General features: G+C 42.2%; 1 protein-coding gene across 2 annotated transcripts in view; it reads left to right on the forward strand.

Moving 5' to 3' along the window:
- plce1 (phospholipase C, epsilon 1) overlaps positions 1-20,549 on the forward strand; it is a 79,614-nt gene that overhangs the window by 4,228 nt on the left and 54,837 nt on the right. The window contains exons 1-5 of one of the 2 annotated variants that reach the window (XM_047338335.1): positions 2,082-2,194; positions 5,536-5,837; positions 6,739-7,389; positions 7,923-8,339; positions 8,693-8,902. In XM_047338335.1, coding sequence (XP_047194291.1) covers positions 6,790-7,389; positions 7,923-8,339; positions 8,693-8,902 — 1,227 coding nt within the window. In that variant the 5' untranslated portion in view covers positions 2,082-2,194; positions 5,536-5,837; positions 6,739-6,789. Of the gene's footprint in view, positions 1-2,081; positions 2,195-5,535; positions 5,838-6,738; positions 7,390-7,922; positions 8,340-8,692; positions 8,903-20,549 lie in introns of those variants that run through there. The other variant, XM_047338336.1, reaches the window with a different exon arrangement.

The raw sequence follows: 20,549 nt of genomic DNA on the forward strand, positions 1-20,549 counted from the left end.
GGTGGCTTCTTTGATCTCTGATGCAGTTCCTTCATTTATGAAATCTGGTTCACTTTCCTGTTTAGCGTGTGCACGGCTCTTAATAAGGCTTTAATGTGCACTGTGGTTTGGATGTTTATTAAATAATGATGCATAAGTTGCCAAAAAACTTCTCATTTATTGTTTACTGTTGTTTGCACGTGACATGTTTCTGCTTCTCTTTATGGCAGCTCACCGTGGCTGTATTATAATGGTATTTTTATGATGCTCCAGGTTATATAGTCCGTGCTTAATATATGAAAGTCAGTATTTTTTCCCACCAGATTATCCAGTGGTTTTTAGTTAAGCTAATAAAAATACCAAGTATGTGCGGACCATTGCATCCCTACTTTTCTAATATTCTTTCTTCCTGCTTTCTTTTTTACCATTTTACCCACTTTGTTTAGTTTCTTAAGCTGTTTCTTGTAAGTCATTGGCGCGTTGTTGACAACACAATCACCTTTTTGGCATCAACAAAGTTTTCGTGATTTAAAATACAATCTGCCTGCAATCTGCGTTTTCGCTGCATGACTGTTTCTTTGCAGTTGGGTGACCATCACTCCTTTGTGCTCACACGGCGTTCCTTTTATTTCCGTGACCCCCACACAACAAAAAGAAAAAGGGGGATTCCTGCCCTCCCTGGTCGGCTTATTGTGCCGCTGGAATGCCAAAGATCTAGCGCTGAAGCTGAGTGTGAAGTATTTAGCAGAGTGTTTTGGAGGCTTGGGAGGATCAGTGGCAGTTCAGCCCTCATTTTATATTTGTGCATATACAGTGTCATTTATTCTGTTGCTTTCTTTCTTTTCTCCGCTGCTTGTGCAGCATCAGAGTAAGCTTTAAAAATATTCGTGTAATTGTATATGAGGTGTGCAGGTTATTAGCTGTAACCACTTTGCATGCTTTCCACCTCACTGGTGAGCTTTACCTTCGTGCACTGCTTGTGATGTTGGAGCCAATCACATACCAGACCATGAGTCATCGTTTGGATGAGTTGTGAAATAATCCCCCATAAATGAACATTAGAAAAAGGCTTTTATGTGAGTGTGAAGGCCCCCGTTGATTGGATAAACACTGATTAATGACAGGGGTGGGAAAACTGTTCCAGTCCCGAGATCCAGACTCATTAAAACAAAGTGTTGCTCACGACTATTCATTATTACACGAACGGGGCAAATGTTTGCATGCATGATTTCAAAAAGCTTTTGAATATCTCAACTTGTGAAAAACAGTGGCCCACTTTGGATTCAGTTTACAGGTCTTTGTCCCTTCATGGCCGTGAGGTGCTTGAGACTTCAGAGATGTGGGTCTGGCTCCAGTACACAGCAGTGTGTGAATGTCACCCTGCGCCATAATGTAATATTTGAACATGCCCTTCATTCAAAATTTTAAGAATTTATGTTATAGAGTTTAATAAAAGAGTTTAGCTCTAAATTATACTGTGCATTGTTTAGAGTATGGTAGTTTAGAAATAATCTTCTGAGGGAAAAAGTGACTTGCACACTCAGCAGGTCACTTCAGTCTCTTTAGCTGTGTCAGAAGTGCTTAGATAATCTCCTTTGGCTTTCATCAACGTGTGTGTTTAGGACTGTAGTGACCGACCACAGAAACCTGTGGTTGTGTGGTTTACATGCTTTTAGTTGACCACCCTGACGGGCAGGTAATCATATGGCCGGTGTTGTGCCGAGTTCTGCCTACATGGGGTTAGGGTTAAACCTGGTGCAGGAACAGGCAGTGCTGAAGTGGAAACTACCTGTGCCGAGTTCTACCTGCCTGCTGAGTACGGTAAAAACTTTGTGAAAATTTCGACTGTCTACCGGGGAACTGATTTGGTTTTATGTATATTTTCAAACTTTTTAAGTGCATTTTGTTGTCTAAAAAACAACAGATGATATAACAGAGACAGGGTAGCTGTGTTGTGAATGTCAAAGGGAAACATTTATGCCTGTAAATTGGTTACACATTTCAAAAAAATGCATTGTGATTGGTTGCTGAACTTTGAGACTGACTCATCCCTCATTTTAGAGAGAGAGAGACAGAGAGAGAGAGAGAGAGACAGAGAGAGAGAGAGACAGAGCTCTTTCACTCTCCGTCTCTCGCTCAGTTGACAACAAGACAGTGAGCGGGAATCCTGAATCCCTCGGAAGACCTGGAGCACTAGATTTTGAAGAGCTTGAATGTAAGTACTGTCAGAAAATGATATTTGAGCTATAATTGTGTAGGAAAAGACGTCCGGTAGCAAGATGTTGGACAATATTGTCGATAATACAACAAGTGAAGCAGAAGTGATTGAGTGTTTTCTTGGTCAGTGCACTTGTCTCTCTGTGTGACCTGGTTTCCTGTGTGTGTGGGTGTGTGTGTGTCTGTCTGCGTTTCTGGCCCCAGGCTGAGATTTAGCTTGGAAGAGCCATTTGTTTTCCTGACCAGGGTCACAGTTCAGCTGATAATAAGAGCCGACATCGACCAGTGTGCAGAGTGTGTGTGTGCTGGGTTGTGTTTTCAGTATAACTAATTAGTTTATGGCGCTGTGTGGTATTTTTATTGTTTTTTCTTGAGCTATTTCTGTAAATTGTGATTAATCAATCCAGTCGCGAGGACAACCACTAAATGAGCAGCTGTCAAATCTTACCACAAGTCTGCATTTGAAGGAGCCATAGTGTGGAAATACCATCCCGTCGCTAATTTCAGTGTTTTTAAATGAGCTCAATGGCAAACACAGCTGTCTGTCATGAGCACATGGCTTCAGGACTTAAAGTTGCAGTGTGCACGGTCTTGCTTCGAGCAACCCAAATATTATGTCAGTATCACCCACCGGACAGGTTCATGCCCCAACACTTGTTGTGTTTCTTTGTGTCCTAAAGTAACAACAACCTCAGTGCAACGGCTAATATCTGTCCAGCCACTGAAGCAACACACAAACACACACAGATGGTCTGATGCGTGTGTTTCACATGTTTATTGTCAGATGTTGTCTGCTGCACATTTAGTTTTACTGCACTTTTGTTTCGTATTGCTAAAAAGCAGTTGTTATGACTTGCCTGTGCTATGGATAATCTCACCTTCATAGTAACTACACCCAAGATTAATGGCACGGTATTCCCAGACCAAATTACACATACGAAAGTTGATTTGTAATTTCAAGTAGCCGGGAATATAGGCGAGTTCATACAGGTTCCCAGGAAGCTTGGTGTATAATTAGGTGATAGTATTTGTGTATCCGTTTCCTTGGGAATCAGAGTTTAATTTCACACAGTAACACAGGAGCTGGTGAGATATACTGACACAGCTTTGCTCATATTCCATACCAGCATTTGATTTATGTGGTTCGACCTGTTAGTCGACTGTGACACATGCAGCTGAGGTTCTTCCTGTTATGGATCTGCGTGGGTTGCTCAAAAAAAACAAAAAGACGATTCGACACAGGCTTCTGAAAATGGGGCTGGATTTTTGATCAGCTCAGCTCTAGTGGAGTTATTTATGTATTTATTTACCCACAAACATTGAAAATAAACATGTCAAGGTTTCTCACCATATTTTGTCTTGAGTGTTGTGAGAAAACGTCTTCAGCACGTCATTAGGTCAAAGGTCTTGTGGAGTTTGCTCTTAAAAAGCAGTGGAGCTCCTCCCAGGAGTTGATGTTTTTGTTGATGACAATTGTTTACCAGCTTTTTTCAAATTAAAGTTATCAATTGTATTAACTTGTGGATTTTAATTTGAACAAATTTAATTCATTTGTGTGTTTTCGTACTTTTTAAGTTGGTTCAACTAGTTTCTTTTTTCACTGTATTATTCATTAATATTAAGGGATTTTCTTTATCTTTTTATGTAAAATTATTTATTTAATGAGAATCTGACTCACATGCTACATTTGGGGAATCAATTTAGAATAAGACAAGTCATTTGGGGACAACTTGTCCAATTAGGCAAAAATACAATTTTTGGTCAGTGGTCAAGGTCAGGGGAAGGTTACCTTTACGACAGTAAGACTCATGAGTGAAGGCAAATCTATCCAATAACCCCAAAAGGGACCTACACACACACACACACACACACACACACACACACACACACACACACACACACACACACACACACACACACACACACACACACACACACAGAGTCGTTCCTTCCTCTCTGGGTTGTTCCCACATGCAGACTGTGGCCCATGAATTTTGGCAGTGAATTAATGTCTGTGGTCATTTGAATTTTTCAAGGTTTTGGGCACTACGTCTTTCTGATGACTGGCCACCATTAGAATACCAGAACCACACCATTAGTATGCGTGCATGCTGTGGGTGAGTGGGTCTGTTACGGATGTATTTCATGCTCGCAGGCTGCAGAACTTACTCTCTGCCCTGCTCTCATGTCTTTGCCTACCAGTGTATCGGAGAGATATGCGCACTCTGTTTTGTTTTTGGATGAGAGACATAATTTCCTATTTATTGTCGAGCTGTGTGTGTGATGCCAGTTACTGAAAACTGGGCAGTTCATTTTCATAGGCATCATTACTTTTGCTCTTTTCCATCTGGCATTTTACTGAGTTTGCATAACTGGCTTCTTTTAACCAGTACATGCTTTATTAAAGAGCAAGAGCCTTGGATTTCTGTCCTGGACAATATCAAAATTTATAAAGTGGTTTGAGATCATTGCACTTGAATTCCTTGATAACGTGAATGAGTGTTTGTGGAGGAGGAAAGTGTCTGCGTATGTATTTATCAAGTTTGTATATATGTTTCATTGTCTTGCACAACTCAAAGCATGACACATTTACCACTGATAACACGTTAATGAGTCTCTCTGGAATTTATCATGTATTCTGGGGGACATTTAGTGATAGAAAAACAGTAGAGACGTGGCAGAAATTCGTAATTCCAGACTGCCCCTATTCTAAGACTGTCAATCCAACACAGTTTTTCATAATCCTGAAAATAACTGTGAGATATCTCCATAAAGGATCCAGTTTTTATTTGACATTGCTGATGCTGGTATTTTAAAATTACTCATTCATACTATTTCCTTCCGTCCTCAAAGGTTTTCCGTGAAGATATTATTTCAAGAAAACAGCAATACCAAAGAATTCAAAGAAGTTCCTCAGAGAGATGAATGCTCTCATTATGTAGCAACACCGACCACACAACATGCTTCACGACATACACATCATCGCAGGAAATGGTGACAAATGTACTTTATATAGTTTTATTCTTATTACCCCGGGAAGTTGACGTTTGTGATGGGTGTAAAATGCTGTGAAATGAAATGTTGTTCCCTCCCCTCTCCCCTCAAATACAGAATTTGTTGTTTCAGTTGTTTCGGTCACAATGGCTGAGGCAATGCGAGCTAGTTTAGTGAGTAAGTTATAGATAAGAAAGTGGACGTGATGAAAGAAGACAGCACAGTGCAAAGTGTTCATTTATTTTATCGTGATTAAGAACTGTGGTTGGACATTTCTCAGGAAAACAAGACGTCAAGAGTCAAAATTACTTATGTGTCTGTGTTCTGTCTATGTGTCATTCCCAGGGCCTGCGGTTGGATGACTATGCCACAGATACATGTCAGGACCGATCACACAGGCACACATGTGGCCCTGCAGCGTAAGCTGTGGCTGTGACCGTGCTATCAAGGAAATTCTTGGGTCCCCCAGGGTCACCTCCGTGGGTTTTCTATCTGGTGGTTTGTCCAGCTGCACAAGCTTCTGTTTCCACATCACGGACACACAAAGCACACTCTGTATGGACGTGCAGTCTCAGTAACTCAAGAGGTCACTGGATTGCGGCACCGTTGTCTAGCATGACTCAAAGTGGATTCACCTGATCATCACAGTAAGTAACATGACGGAATAATGGAAAACTGAAACTGAAACTGATCTAGATTGTGAAAATGAAACTGATTTCAGACATGTGCTGTACTCGAGATTTACCGGAGAGGCTGCATGTGAGAACGCAAATGTCCGAGTCACCTGCTCCTTTTCCTGCCATTTCTAACACGTGACAGACACAAAACATAAGAAAAAAAAAAAGAATATATGCAGAAGACGCCAATGAAGATGTCAACTTGGAAAGATTTTGGCGAACGAAATTGTCAAGGGACAGCATGAGACTCGGCCGGGAATTTATAAATATATCCTCCTTCCTGCATGTTCTGGACATTTTTCTGAATGCGTCACTCGATTTGAGAGCTTTTGAACATAAGGGTGACAAAGGTCTTGATGTGCTGTAAACAAAAACACAAAACTTGTCCTGACTTGACCCTTTGCCAGAATGTTCCAGACATTTTCCTGTTGTCGTGAACCCATCTGACTCGGACAATCCTGCAGCTGCGTTCTTCACACGTGAAAGGCAAGCCCCCGGGAAAATGTCCCGACCCAGACATATCCTTAGAAATCTGTTCCTGGCTCTATACTCTTTCCAGGGAAAGGAGGATATTTAGCTGACATCACTCATCTGGTCCAGCTGAGTTGGTAAACACGACACTGCTATCGCCTTACACAATGCATCGTCTTTGAAGGCTGCAAATTTCATTTCCTCTGCAAATTTCATTTCCCCTTTGCTGCTCTACGGAGCCACTAATTGAGATGGAAGGAGTCACTTCTCCGGTAAAAGGAACTTAAAGAGCGATGCCTGCAGACTAAGTGAAATCAGAATGTTTTTCTAAATGCTGTTAGCTTTGATTTCTCCTCTTGAGCTGTACTCGCCATTAAAAGGTTTTTTTTTTTTTTTAAAGCTGCAGAAAAAACAAGGGACAAAACCAAACAAGGGAGACTCCAGAGACACAATGGCCACTGAAGAGAATCCGACACAGGTGGGAGCTGTCGTGCTGATTCCTACATCCACTGGGAGCAGAACCAGCAGAGACGCCAATGACAGCCAGGAAGTACGGTGCTACTGTGACCAATTGCTTCAGTCAAAACAGAGGAGCAGCCCTTCCATCCCCATATACAGTAAGCTGTCGTGTGACAGTGGGAAAGGGCCGATCTTGGACGAGGAATACGCGTGTTTGGATTACAACTCAAAACTCTTGAGCACCGACGAGAAACTTTGTCCAGAGCTGACTGCTGGCAAGAGAATTAAAGGAATGACTAACACAGCTACTTCGATTCCTGGGAAAAGTTTGGAGGGGTCTCCGGGTCAGCTGGACGCCCCTGGAGAAGGTGTGGATGCAGGTGGAAACAGAACTGGCAGCACTCACTGTTCCTGCACTGTGTCGAACCTTCACGCCAGCACAAACTCCTCTTGTTGCCGCAGCCCCAGATCCAGTCCGAGCCCCAACTCCAGCCCAGCTAACAGTCCTCATCTCAGCTCCAGGCCCTCCAGGCCCAACCAGAGACACGTCCGCCGCAGCAGCCTGCCTTTGTCTATGCTGGCTTTCTCCAAGGTAATAACCCTGGTTAACTGCTCTGTACATCTAGCTGCTGTGAGGCTATGTTGTGATATACATGGTGGTTTTAAAGCTCCAAATGAGCAAGTAGATGCAAATGGAGAAAACTTCCTCATCAATTTAACAATACATAAGCAGCAAATAGAAAATCCACTGCAAATACTCACAACACAACCAAATACTCACAACACAACCAAATACTCACAACACAACCAAATACAACACAACCAACCAAAAATTCCACAACTCAACCAAATTCTCATAATACAACCAAATCCTCACAACCACATGCAACTCAACCAAATACTCACAAATGCATAGTTGGTAGTGTTGTGAGTATTTGGTTGTATTATGAGTATTTGTTGAGTTGTGGGTCTTTGGTTTGTTTTCTCCATTTGCATGTTTTTGGTCTATTTACATGTATTTTCTCAAGTCGCTGTGCTTCGGGCTCTCAGGGCCTCAGTAAAAAACAATTTAACTGTAAAGAAACAACACTATGACTCTTAATTTGCCATGTTTTCTGCTTCTAGACATCACTTTACCTCTCATCCCAGGGCAGCCCCTCCAGTGAACCAGCCTCGTTGTCGTCATCCCCCTGTAGCTTCCCGCTTTCCCACCACAACCAACAGCATCGCCAAAACGGACACATCCGCCGGCACCATCTCAAAGATGGCTACTCAAGTTTGGAGCGGCTCAACAGGAGGCCCAGGGTCAACAAATGCTCCCTGGAGAAGATGTTCCTGCGACGGGCATCTCTGGAAGCCGTGACGTCCACGTTGGGGCGCGTCGAGAGGTCGCCCACAGGAGGGACCAGGCACTGCAGCAGGGGAAGCATCAGCAGCGGGGAGGAGGACGGAGAGGCTTCCTTAGATAACTCGGACTTTGTGAGGAACCGTAAAGAGCGTTCCACCGTCCTGGTGAGGCGGTTCTTCAAGAATAACCAGAAGGTAACTAGGTCTAATAGTTGATCTTGATCCTAATCTTGACCAAGGACCAATTTTCTTGAAACTTGGTGGAATGATGGGTAATGGGCCAAGGAAGATCTTATAATATTTCGCTGTTGTTTTGGACAAAGAGAGTTTTTTTCCTTCAATTTCTTGAACATTGCAACATTTCCCAGGGAATAACACACAATATCTACGAGTATGTGCACATTGGTGCAGCTTAATCGAATTGAAGGGGACTATTGAGCATTAGCGGAGTTATTACTCTACTTGATGCCATTCTAGTTTTCTTGATAGTCGTCTCCATGCTTCAAAACAATGAAACATGCTGAAATTCTTCCCCTTCTCTCCATAAGGTGACCAAGTCGGTGTGTACTGGAACCAGAGCGATTGTCAGGACGCTGCCGTCAGGACGCATCTCAGAGGAGGTGTGGGAGGTGGTCGTTCACCGCAGGATATGTCGACCCAGCAAGAAGGAGATCTGGCCGATCTTAACGTGTGGCGTGGGAGAGGAACTCCGAGTCTGCAGGGACATGCTGCGCTTTGTCCGGGTCAAACGACAGCAGGTAAGAGAAGGAATACACAAGACAAAATATTTCAGAATTCAAGAGGTCAGATGTGCTGTAGAGATTTGGGGAAAATATCAAATCAGGATTGAAATGCAGTGACGTTCTCAGGTCTCAGGTCTTGGAGGGTTTATCTTTCACACTCAGGCTACAGTTCGCACGCTCCTGCTGAAGGAGAACTGTACTAGTGCATCTCAAAAAGACTTCAAGGGAGTCTGAAGTTTTCATCAAGCATGTTTTCCATAAATCATCCCAAGCCAAGAATTATTACAGTTGAGTTTCAGAAATATGTTGCAGTCTGGGCGTTCATGGCCTCACATCACTTACATTTTGCCTCCAGCTATAATGCGCTAGTTCTTAAAGTGCTTTAGAAATCTTTACACATGATAAGGCAGAGGGGTGCTTTCTCTTTTTAAACCCTCACTACAGCAAAACAAAGTAATACTTATTGGAAGCAGGAGTATTTTATGACCTGACTGATTCTCGGTTCAGCAGAGAAAAATGGTTCTTGGATGTTGCTCACCTCTTTGCATTAGAATGTTATGCCTGTTATGCATGACAGACGAATAATTTGTTCAAGGAATATGTTAATAGACCAAAGCACACACACACACAGACACACACACACATGTCCCAGAGCGCATACACACAGGCTCTTTTGTTCAGGTTAGGCCCCTGCTGCGGAAAAATGATTTATTCTCTGTTGGTTCTGCTCTCCTTATTACTGACAGACTGCATGACTGAGCCTTCTGTGTGTGTGTGTGTGTGTGTGTGTGTGTGTGTGTGTGTGTGTGTGTGTGTGTGTGTGTGTGTGTGTGTGTGTGTGTGTGTGTGTGTGTGTGTGTGTGTGTGTGTGTGTGTGTGTGTGTGTGTGTGTTGCCTGCGCACATTTGAATGGTCTAAGCAGAGTTGGCATCTCCATTAAAGTTATAGCCATGGAAATTGGAGAGAGCGAATGAGTGAGCGAGTTAGAGAGACACAGAGGATGGATGAAAAGAGACAGAGAGAGAGAGAGATCGAGTACTTCGCTGTGTTATTATCCCGTTTCCAAGCAAAAGAGAGAGTTTATTTGCTTTTTTAAAAGAAGTAATTTCGCCAAAATCACATCTCAGAAGTACTTTCATTCTTTTATTTCCAGTCAGTTCCCCACCAGTATTAAAAGAGGAAGGGTGCATTAATTTCATGCATTACATTTTATGACAGTTTTCCAACATGTGCACAGTTGTGTGTCCATGATATGTGTGGTTATGTATTTGTGTGTTTTTTCATGGGAGCCACGATAGAGCCAAGTACTGTCTAAGGTTTCTCATATATATATATATGTAGAGGGAAGGGGGGCTTGTACTCTCACACAATACAAACACACACACTCGTGCTCGTGTGCATGCGGCACTGTGGTTTCTGACTTCGTCCAAAATGTTTTTATGAGTCCTTTGTGGTCGTAGAATATACGGGCTGGGTTAAGTCCAGGCGGAGCTGCTTTAATAATGAGCCTATTGAAAACGGGGGAGTTGCCAGCACTTCTCTTGTCAAAACACCATCTGAGCTGCTCCTGCGACGGGTCAGTGAAGAAACTCTGAGAACACACGAGGTGCCGTGAAAACGTCAAATTGTCAAGTTGTCATCATATAGAAAAACTGTGGGAAAAAAAGGGAACACGTCAGGTTACAAACACCTGGGAGTCGAGCAGCCACAAACAAACAGTCACCTAAGCTGCTCTCAGGTCACTGAAGTCCAGACATTCTCCTGACATGTTCAGAGAGGTTGCATGTAACAACGCAAATGTCAGAGTCAGTTGCTGCGGACATTTTTCTGGAACATCTCCTGCCTGCCTCCCCCGAGTAATATGTGCAGAAAATATGGATGTGGATGACATGACTAACATGTGATGGTCGTGAGACTGAAAGAATATCAAAAACTAGGTGCCACCTCTTGCCTGAATGATCTGGAAATGTTCCTTTTGCGAACTTGTCAGACCTGGACTGTCCCCTGTGGTGTTCTTCATATCTGAAACTCAATTTTCTGCACATTTTCATATCTGAAGATGGCTGTCGAAAGTGAATGCTTCTATTTTTTAAACGTTTTATAAGATTATATACAGCAGGTATAAAGACAACACAACAATAGAACATAATTTAAGTCAAACCAGAAAAAAGTACAGGTGGTTTTCATGCTGAAACGTGGTCACATGAATGCAGATGGGTTGACATTGTACTGATGCATGTATGTTGTGCGAAAACATTATAAATGTAAACATGAAAACAGTTCTTTTTTACTTTCTTGTGTGTTTGAATTTGTTCTTTTTTAAAATATATATTGTGAGATGGCTGTTCTTCATGGCCTGGGTGGGTGCAGTGAAATGATATGCACACACACACACACACACACACACACACACACACACACACACACACACACACACACACACACACACACACACACACACACACACACACACACACACACACACACACACACACACGCACACACACGCATGCAGGGAGGAATGCAAACATACACAATAATACCTTATGGTACACAGAGGCCTCCTGTATGCAGTATGTGAACCTGACTCTGCAGTAATGGCGTGGAGGAGTTTTCTGGAGGTATCCCGTGGCCTATGCGTGTTTATTGCTACAACTAATGAAGCGAGCCAAAGAACACAGGATCATATGAAGGAGGGACCGGAGCAGGGCAACAGTGGCAGAGAGAGGGAGAGAGTGAGGGAGGGGTGACGTGCCGGTAGAGAAAGAGGGAGGAAATGAGATTTAACTGTGGAAAAAGAAGAAAATCTACCATGGGAGAGAAGTGAGATGATGGGGTACGGGGGAGTGTGGGGGTCAGGCGTCGACCATTCAGAACGAATAGAGAGAAGAAACGCAAAGAAAGATTTAGACCAGAGCCATGAAATCATGTTCACATGTAACAGAAAACGAACACGATGGAGTGTTACAGTCTCTCACGAGAGTTTTCTAGTTATCCAGAGAAAACCTCATCTGTGCATCATCTGGAGATAAGTTTTACTCCTTGTCTCTGAATAAAGAACGCAAATGATCGAGTCAGTTGCTCGTGACATTTTTCTGGAACCTGTTCTGCCAGTTCCCTCGTAAAATGTCTGTAAAATGTCCGAGTGAGCCCATGTGAGAATACAAGAGAAAACTGGAAGAATATCTCGAGATGCATAAGAGATGCTGATGAAGACGAGGAGATTCAAGAGCAAATGTTCATATAAATCGTCTGTTCTGGAAAATCTCCTGCTGCGTTCCTCTTATGTGAAAGACAAACTGTCCGAAAAGGTCTGGACCCACATTTTTCCAGAGTTCATGTCCGACAACAGCTCAAGTCACACAAATCCTGATCTGGGTGTATCTGTTCAAATGCAAGATAAATCTGTTAAATCCTTATGTGCATTGATCAATGCACCACAGGAGGAACGTTTACCACAGAGGAGGGAAGTGTTTCATAACTTTGAGTAGGTTTAACCATGAAAACACACACACGCACACACACAGACACACACACACACACACACACACACACACACACACACACACACACACACACACACACACACACACACACACACACACACACACGCACACCTGGCGCATGGAATCCAACAGACTCGGTAACAGAAGCATTTTATTACTTGCCTTTGTTGAGTCTTCCAATTAGAGCCCTGCTGAGGCCTTTCATTTAACTCAAAGTGGTGTCAGGCTAAGTGGTAAGTGACCAAACACACACACACATGCAAACAGGCGTGCAGAGGCGTGTACGTGCACGTTTCAATACGTTTGCACAGGCAGTTTGTGGTTTGGTGGGTGTGGGGCTGAGGGGAGGATGCATGTAAACATATCTTCCTCCTGTCTGACAGAAATGAGTCTTTAGGGACATGAAGACATTCTTCTCTCTGGGGGATGCTCTGTGCTTTTTCCTGTTTCCCTCAGTTGGACTAGTTCTTACTTAGAAACTCCAGGAATAACTGAGCTGGGGAAACGGGAAAAAAAATGGGAAAGTTTGTAAAGAAATGAAGGAATGAGAACGTCTTTAATTAAACTAAAGTTCATTTCCCAACTTACAGTTGCAAAGTTTTGTGACATGTTCATTATCACGTCTCCTTCTCTGCTGCTGAATTCTTCCCCAAACTCTCATTAATAACCTACCCTTTATATTTTCTTGTTATTGATATAGGACTTTCAGATGACTTGTTATATATGATATATATATATGAAATTTGTATATATCCGCTCCACTGGATGTCATCCTATCACGACTCTGAATTATTGTGTGGCTCTTGCTTTGTTTTGTGATCGGTTTGCTTCACAAAAACAACAGTCCTGACCGCGTACATCATTTCCTGCCTGGGTGGATTAGGAGAGACGCTATCAGTCCCTGCCACAGGACGACTCTTTGGCTCTTACAGACAAACACACACACACACGCACACACACGCACACACACACACACACACGCACACACACACACGCTCTTTTTCTTATTCGGTGTCCTCTGTGGTTGCTTTAGTTTAACTCCTATAGGATGTTATAATGCGATTAAGACGTACATGTCTACACAAGGTTGGAAAACTCCAGATGTCTTAATTTGATTATAGCTTATTCCGAATATGACCTTAGAAAAAGCTGTTTACGTGTCTTATTCAGATTATTGTCTTCGTGGGTTAATATCACAATGTTGTTGTCCATGTACATGTGTCTCGTGTGTCTTCAGACAGTATTTTCAGCTGATTAAAAACCACAATATCAATTTAAGCAAATTTGCCTTAAGTCTCCGGAGTCTTTGATGATTCATTTTAATAAACTGACTATTTCCTGGATCACATTTTATAACTCCCCATATATCTATGGCTTATGTCTGTATGACTTGCAGGGTTATATTACAGTGCTAACTGATAACGTCTCGCTTTAGGTTTAATCTGGTCAGCAAATATGAACTTTCCCAAACAACAAGATTTAAATATAGATCGTTGCAGCCTGTTAACTTGTTAAACTCATTCTTGTTTGCTCTGTTGAATGTTACCTTCCCTCTAACTCTTTGTCAGTTAAATATCCGTCCCTGTAAAAAAGGCAAAGGCCGGTTATTTCCGAGCTGAGGTAATAACTCCTGCAAACACATCCACATCTTGGGTACCAATTAACGTTTGTTTTCAGAGGAAGCGTTTACAATAAAAGGTCCAGCAAATATCCGGTGGTGGTGTCATCTGTTCCCTGCCAGACGTTGTCATGAGCTGAGGTGGAATTGATTCTTTCTAGTTGATTGCTCCGGCGAATAGAGAGGATGGTTTGTTAGGAGCCTTCAGACGGAACCACATGGGCATAAGAAACACACTGTATGCATGGAATTACAATCACAGTCCTGTGGCTGGAGGTGCCAATGTTTTCTATGTGTTTGACTGAAAGTCTTGTTGTCAGCCGATTGCTGGGTTTCAGCTTTTAATGCACTGAGAAAAAACAGATCGGAAGACAGAGGTAAACAACGATTAGCTCCTGATGCAGCCAGGTGTAGGTTGTGACAACTGGCTGAGAGCTGCATGCACATTTCTACAAGGTGAACTGGGGTTGGAGCAACAGAGCGACTCTGTGGCCTGTCAGTCTACTGGGAAACGAACCAGGAAACGTGGGCTGCGTTCAACCCGCACACCACACAGCTAAAGCTTATATTCAAGCATAAACAATGTGATACACAAGCGTTGGAGCTATGGCAGCTGAAGACATCTCTTGAGGTAGATGACATGGGTTTGAATATGTATTTAATACTTAGAAATTAGCTTTATGTTACAGTCTGTGCCTTCGCCTTGCCAAGCAGCAGCTGCCACTTTTGTCAGGGAACTATAAAATCCATTGTGTGCGCTGCAATTTGAATACGACAGGGAACGTACCTCACAGGCGGTTGCACATCGTCAGGCAAACAAAAACTTGGAGCAAAATGGTGCAAAAACACTTTGAGATGGAACATTCCCCTGCTGTTGTTTCTTTGTGTGTGTCCTCATTAAGGCATGCAAACAAACAAAAAGATAATAATAATGTAGTGATTACAAATCATCCCAATTATAAATCAGTCAACCAACTTTAAAATGCATCCAGAATGTGCCACAGAGAGAAGTTCACGTCTTACTTTGAGCTCGAGGTTTGTTGGTTTAGTTGCTGACTCACTCAACATATAAAACATGCCGATCATATCAAACATATTTGTGACTGACACGTTCCTAGGTTTGGAATTTGAATCGTTAAAAGTAACACCGTGCACCAGTTGAGGGAAGTGGTGGTTATAATTATCCTCCAGTCTGTGGTTGTCACATGGGCAGCAGGTTTATAAAGTTTCTGTTATGTTAAACCGCTTCCATCTGGGATTTGTTCCTCGTCGGTCAAACACCTGAATCTAATAAATCTCAAATCAAATCTTCCATCTCGTCCCTCAGATCTCTCCCGGCCTTTTATTACCGAGGAGAAACTTGGAATCGGTTCATTCATGCAGCCTGTAAATAAAATATAAACTGTAATATCAAAGTATAAAAGAAACAGTGTTTTCACTAAAGGAACTGAAATTAGCTGTTTCAGTTCGCACACACACACACACACACACACACACACACACACACACGCGCTTACTCTACATGTATGTCACACCAATTTGACCTCGTGTCTATTACTCTTATGTTCTCTCGCTGTGTGTTGTGCCACTATAAAGGAATGTGCCGAACAGGCCACTTTCTTACTCAGCTGGGTGTTGGGGCTTAGGCAGAGATTAGAGAGTGAGTGTGTGTGTGTGTGTGTGTGTGTGTGTGTGTGTGTGTGTGTGTGTGTGTGTGTGTGTGTGTGTGTGTGAGAGAGTGAGAGTGTGTGTGTGTGTGCTTTTGTACAGCTATCTTTGTGAGGACCAGTTTGAGTCTACAACCTACGGAGGACATTTTGGCCGGTCCTCACTTTGTGACCCCTCCTTTAATGGACTGTTTGGGGGTTAATACTTGGTTTTAGGGTTAGAATTAGGTTTAGGTTAGGTTAAGTGTCAGGGTTAGGCATTTAGTTTGGAGGGTTAGGGTTAGGGTAAGGAGCTATGGAATGCATTATACCAATGAGTGTCCTCACTAAGAAGCTTTACAAACGTTTGTGTGTGGGTGTGTGTTTAGTCAGATGTGTGCTTACACAGAATAAAAGGGTAGGACAGTAAATATCTCGCGTGCCTCTGTAAGGAGTTCTGTTTGTCACAACGATAGCATCTCGATAGCGTGACCTCTCGGCTCCTTCAAACGAGAATCTGTTAGTTTTTATAGAGGTTCACTCGAAGCGGCTGCACACAAGCACACGTGGCCGCCGCTCTCGCTTTTGTCCAAGCAAAATTCCGTCCGTTTGCTTTTGTGGGGTTACAGAAAGGTGTGAAAACTGCATGTGAGTGTGTTTTCGCTGCAGGCCTCTCGCATCCCGGTGACATTGTGGGAAACGGCTCCAGAAGCTGGGAGAGCGTCCCCACAGAGGTCCAGCTCCGAGGTTGTCGGGCTGCGGGTCAGGGACCTGGTACACAAACAAACAGTGGGAGATTATTGACCCCCTGACGATAATACAGTACGGATAAACACAAACTTCTGATATTACACGGCCTATAGGGGCCTTGTTGTTTTGGATGACGCCGTTGGAGATGAATTATATCTGTTCTTATCCGTTAGGGCCCACGTACAGTAGGAGAAAAGTAAACAAGCACACACACACTTGAATTTCCTGTCACAGTGACTAATTCCAAAAACTTTTGTTGTTCTTTGGCCCTCGCCCTGTTTCATCACCCTCATGTGACAGTCGGACTACATGGCTGCATCATGTTGCAGTCACATTACGGAACTGACGACAACAACACCAATAAACACCGTCTGGTTTCATTTGTATGGAAATTGACCAACACCCCCAGAAAAAAAACAAAAACAAACCAAAACCGGATTAAGCGAGAGTGAGAGTTGCGGGTCACAGCAATTGTTGTTGTTCTCAAAGATTTAACACAATTGATGTAAAAATAGCAGCGACACCTCCCCTTCCTATAGTGCTTTGACACAACGAAGAGGGATTTAGCCAAAAATAAACCCTGGAGCTCGTTATACAGCAACAGTTCCTACTGTTAATTATGGAGCAGCATCAAAGTGCAAAGGTCCAACTTCTTCAAAGGAGATAAGAGTGACTTTGTAGATATGAAACATGGTTTGATATGAAACATTTATTAGACATAAGGATTATTAGGTTGATAGTTTATGATCTGAGTTGGTGAGAGAGGTGACACATGAAAAGTCGGCCTTTGGTGCCACCTACTGGACAAAGGATTATCTTGCGCTGCAGATGAGAAAAAATGAAATTGCGTAATATTTTTTGGCATAACCTTATTATGTTATGATTTGGTGCTTAAAATGTTACTGAATTGAATACCTTTTATTTTAGTTCATTCATTTTTTTGCCATGGATCTCCTGAATCACTTTGTAACAAAAGTGCTATACAAATAAAGTTATTATTAATATTATTATTATAATATGCACATCCACCGGGGGGCAGCAGACTTTTTGAAATGAACAGGGCCTTTGCTGTTGACAAAAGGAATCTTGTAAATATTGTGCTGTAGTTCTAGTTAGTAATAAATCCTCTGTGATGTGTACAGATAAAGATGTTGTGTTTAAGTTCAGTGGCTGCAAAGTGTGCACGGTCACATCACACTGTATCACTGTCCTCACTCACATTAATTTAGTGCCTGTGTGCAGTTAGTGCAGTAAATGTAGCATAAATACATGAATCTGACCCGTAATTACCGGCTCGGGAAGCTGCCGCCTCTTCAGCCGAGTGTCCGGCAAGGAAATGCAAAGAGGGCCGGCAGCTGTCGGCTTTGTTCTGAAAACCACTTTGATGTCAACTGGGCTTGAACCAAATTAATTTTTCCACTTGATTAAGCAGATTCAATGGGACATTATGTTTTCACTTATGTGTGAGAGAAGAGTAACAAGCTCGCTCAGCCTTTGGTTTGGATGAAGATTTATATTTGCTAAAATTAATTTTCTTCCTACTTTAATAGTTCTGTTTTTCATTATTTATCCGTCCTTCCATCCGATTCCTTTGAAGATGATATCTCTAGAACACTTTGAGAGAATTTCTTCAAATATGCTGGAAATGTTCAGTTGAGGATGAACTGATCAAACTTTGGTTGTCAAAGATCACAACGGCTGTAGCCTCGGGAAACAGGGAATTCTTTTCAATTTGCGCAATTGTTCATTCAGACCAATGGATGAGCCGATTAGAATTTGGTGGTCAAAGGTCAAAGGTCACTATGTCTTGTGAATGCAACATCTGAGGAATACCTCAAGTGAATTTCTTTTACACTCACAGATGAACTGGTTAGATTTGAGTAGGTCAAGGTCGCAGTGACCTCTCGATACATATTTTTGGCGTCTTAAACATAATATCTCGGGTCGGCTTTTAGAGAATTTCTTCAACTTTTGACTCAAAGACGAACTAATTAGATTTCATTGGTCAAAGGTTGATGGTCACAGTGGCCTCATGAGTCTGGAAAAACAAGGTACAGTATGTAGATTGAAACTGAAGGATGGTTATTATAGATTTTAATACTTTTAATAATTCTATAAATACAAATTAGGTTATTTACAGAAGTTTGTAAACTATAATTTCAGCTTTAACACCTCAACTTAAACATCGAGGTCAGCGTGTGCTACACTACGGCATAAAAGATAAAATGATAAAGGTCGTAGTTTTAGAATGTGAAATGTTTTATTAACGAAGACACTTCATAAACACTGGTGATCATGTTTGTCAGACGAACTGCTTGCCTGTATTTCCCTCTGAATCTGTTTATGTTTCATACTTCACTGTCGTTCTAACTCTGTCTCCACTGAACAGTGTCTAAAGTGTCAACAGAGAGTCGGCTGATATGTATAATAATAATATTAATACTGCAGAGAGCTGTTGGCATCAAGTGAACTGAGGAGGAAGTGGTCGTATCTCAGTCGGTTGGTTTAATGGTGACTTGCCCATATAAAAACAAGCTGGAACGTGGATATTGTTTTCGCCATTATGACGCCTCACAGGTGATTTAAGCTCAGTTGGACAACACGCAGGTTCTCGTTTGACTTCAGTCGCCATATTTTAGTTTTTTATCAGAGGTGGAAGCAACATCGGAAAATAAAAATGTCACATAAACACTCAACAGACTAATTAAAACACATTTGCTGCTCTGATTTAATTGTTTTAGGACAAACTCTCGATCGTTTTAAAACGTTAAACATAAAGCATGACTGAATAGATGGAGGTTCACTTTCTCGCTCATTTTCCGCAGTTTTCATCTTTCATCTCCGTCACTTTTCAGAGGTTTTTATTTGTCTCGCTGAAAAATGCAGGGATACGTGATGAGATGTGAAATCTTTTTTAAAATTCTGATTATTTTTTATAACTTGAACTCAGGAGAATTCTGGTTCGGAATAAATTGGTTCAGTTTATGTCGACAAATGACAAAACACATCAGCTCACATGTTGTTGTTCAAGCATCTTGCTCACGTCAAAAGACAAATCACAGTTGAATAGGAACGGTAGGAAATAGCTTTTGGCTTTTGTTGTAGTTGCAAAGACTTTTTTTTTTGATTTGTATTTGTGTTATTTATTCTTGGTTTACATATTTTACTCTTCTATTGACATAGTTTTCTTAAAATACTTATTGTTGCTACTGCACAGTTTCATAAGATGGAAAAGTGTTCTGACTTCAGCCATGGAAGCTCTTAAGTTATCTCTTTGTATATAAAGATGGACGACATGACAGCTCCCCAAAAGCAAATGTGTCTTGTTGCAGTGCAAGCCAAGTACCCTGCCTCCTCCACGTTAGTGGATAGGACATGAACCATTCAAATTTTTTCTTTTTTTTTTGCTGTTCATGTTTCTGGTAAGTTTGGTTTTAACCAGTTATTTGATGCTGCAAAAACGGGTTGAAACGTCATTATTGACGGCTGAGACTGAATCATATATCAGCGGTACATCGCTACTGTGGCTCCACCCCCTAATCACTACTACGCAGACTCTGGCAAGATGGCAGCGTTGTATCCTGGTTATTTCAGCTTCATTTGTTGGTAGTGGGAGGAAGTGGAGAAGAGTCGACCATCTTTCTGTGCTTGACACTGTAGCTGTTCCTCAATTCAGCAGCCGTGACCTTCAGAGGACCCGGTCTGCTGAGCCAACGTCAGCTGCATCCCCTGAACCGAAACGCGGCGGTCTGGTCGACCTATTGCGTCACCAGCTTGTCCCGCCGTTACAGCCGTCGCCTAGCAACAAAGCTACGGACGAAAATGTTCTTCGGTTCATTCAAAATGTTGAAAACACATGTGTTAGTTGTTTGTTTGAGTAGTTGGATAGAAAAAATAAATTCTCCGGATGTGTTTGCTTCGCTTTTTCCCGCCATCACCTCTTTGAAAAACAGTTTGTCACTGAAGCGCAATGAAACATGGGATATGTTGAGCCGGGACGGTTCCACCCGGTTGATGGTCTCTGTTTAGCCGACATGAATGATGTTGACTTAAAAAAAAAAAGAAAAGGCGGGCTTCAATAGTCGGTTATCAGGTTCTGTGTAATTCTTCTTAATCAAAACACAGAGACGTTATTTGAGTTT

This window comes from Hippoglossus stenolepis, chromosome 21, assembly GCF_022539355.2.
Source record: "Hippoglossus stenolepis isolate QCI-W04-F060 chromosome 21, HSTE1.2, whole genome shotgun sequence".
Taxonomy (NCBI): domain Eukaryota; kingdom Metazoa; phylum Chordata; class Actinopteri; order Pleuronectiformes; family Pleuronectidae; genus Hippoglossus; species Hippoglossus stenolepis.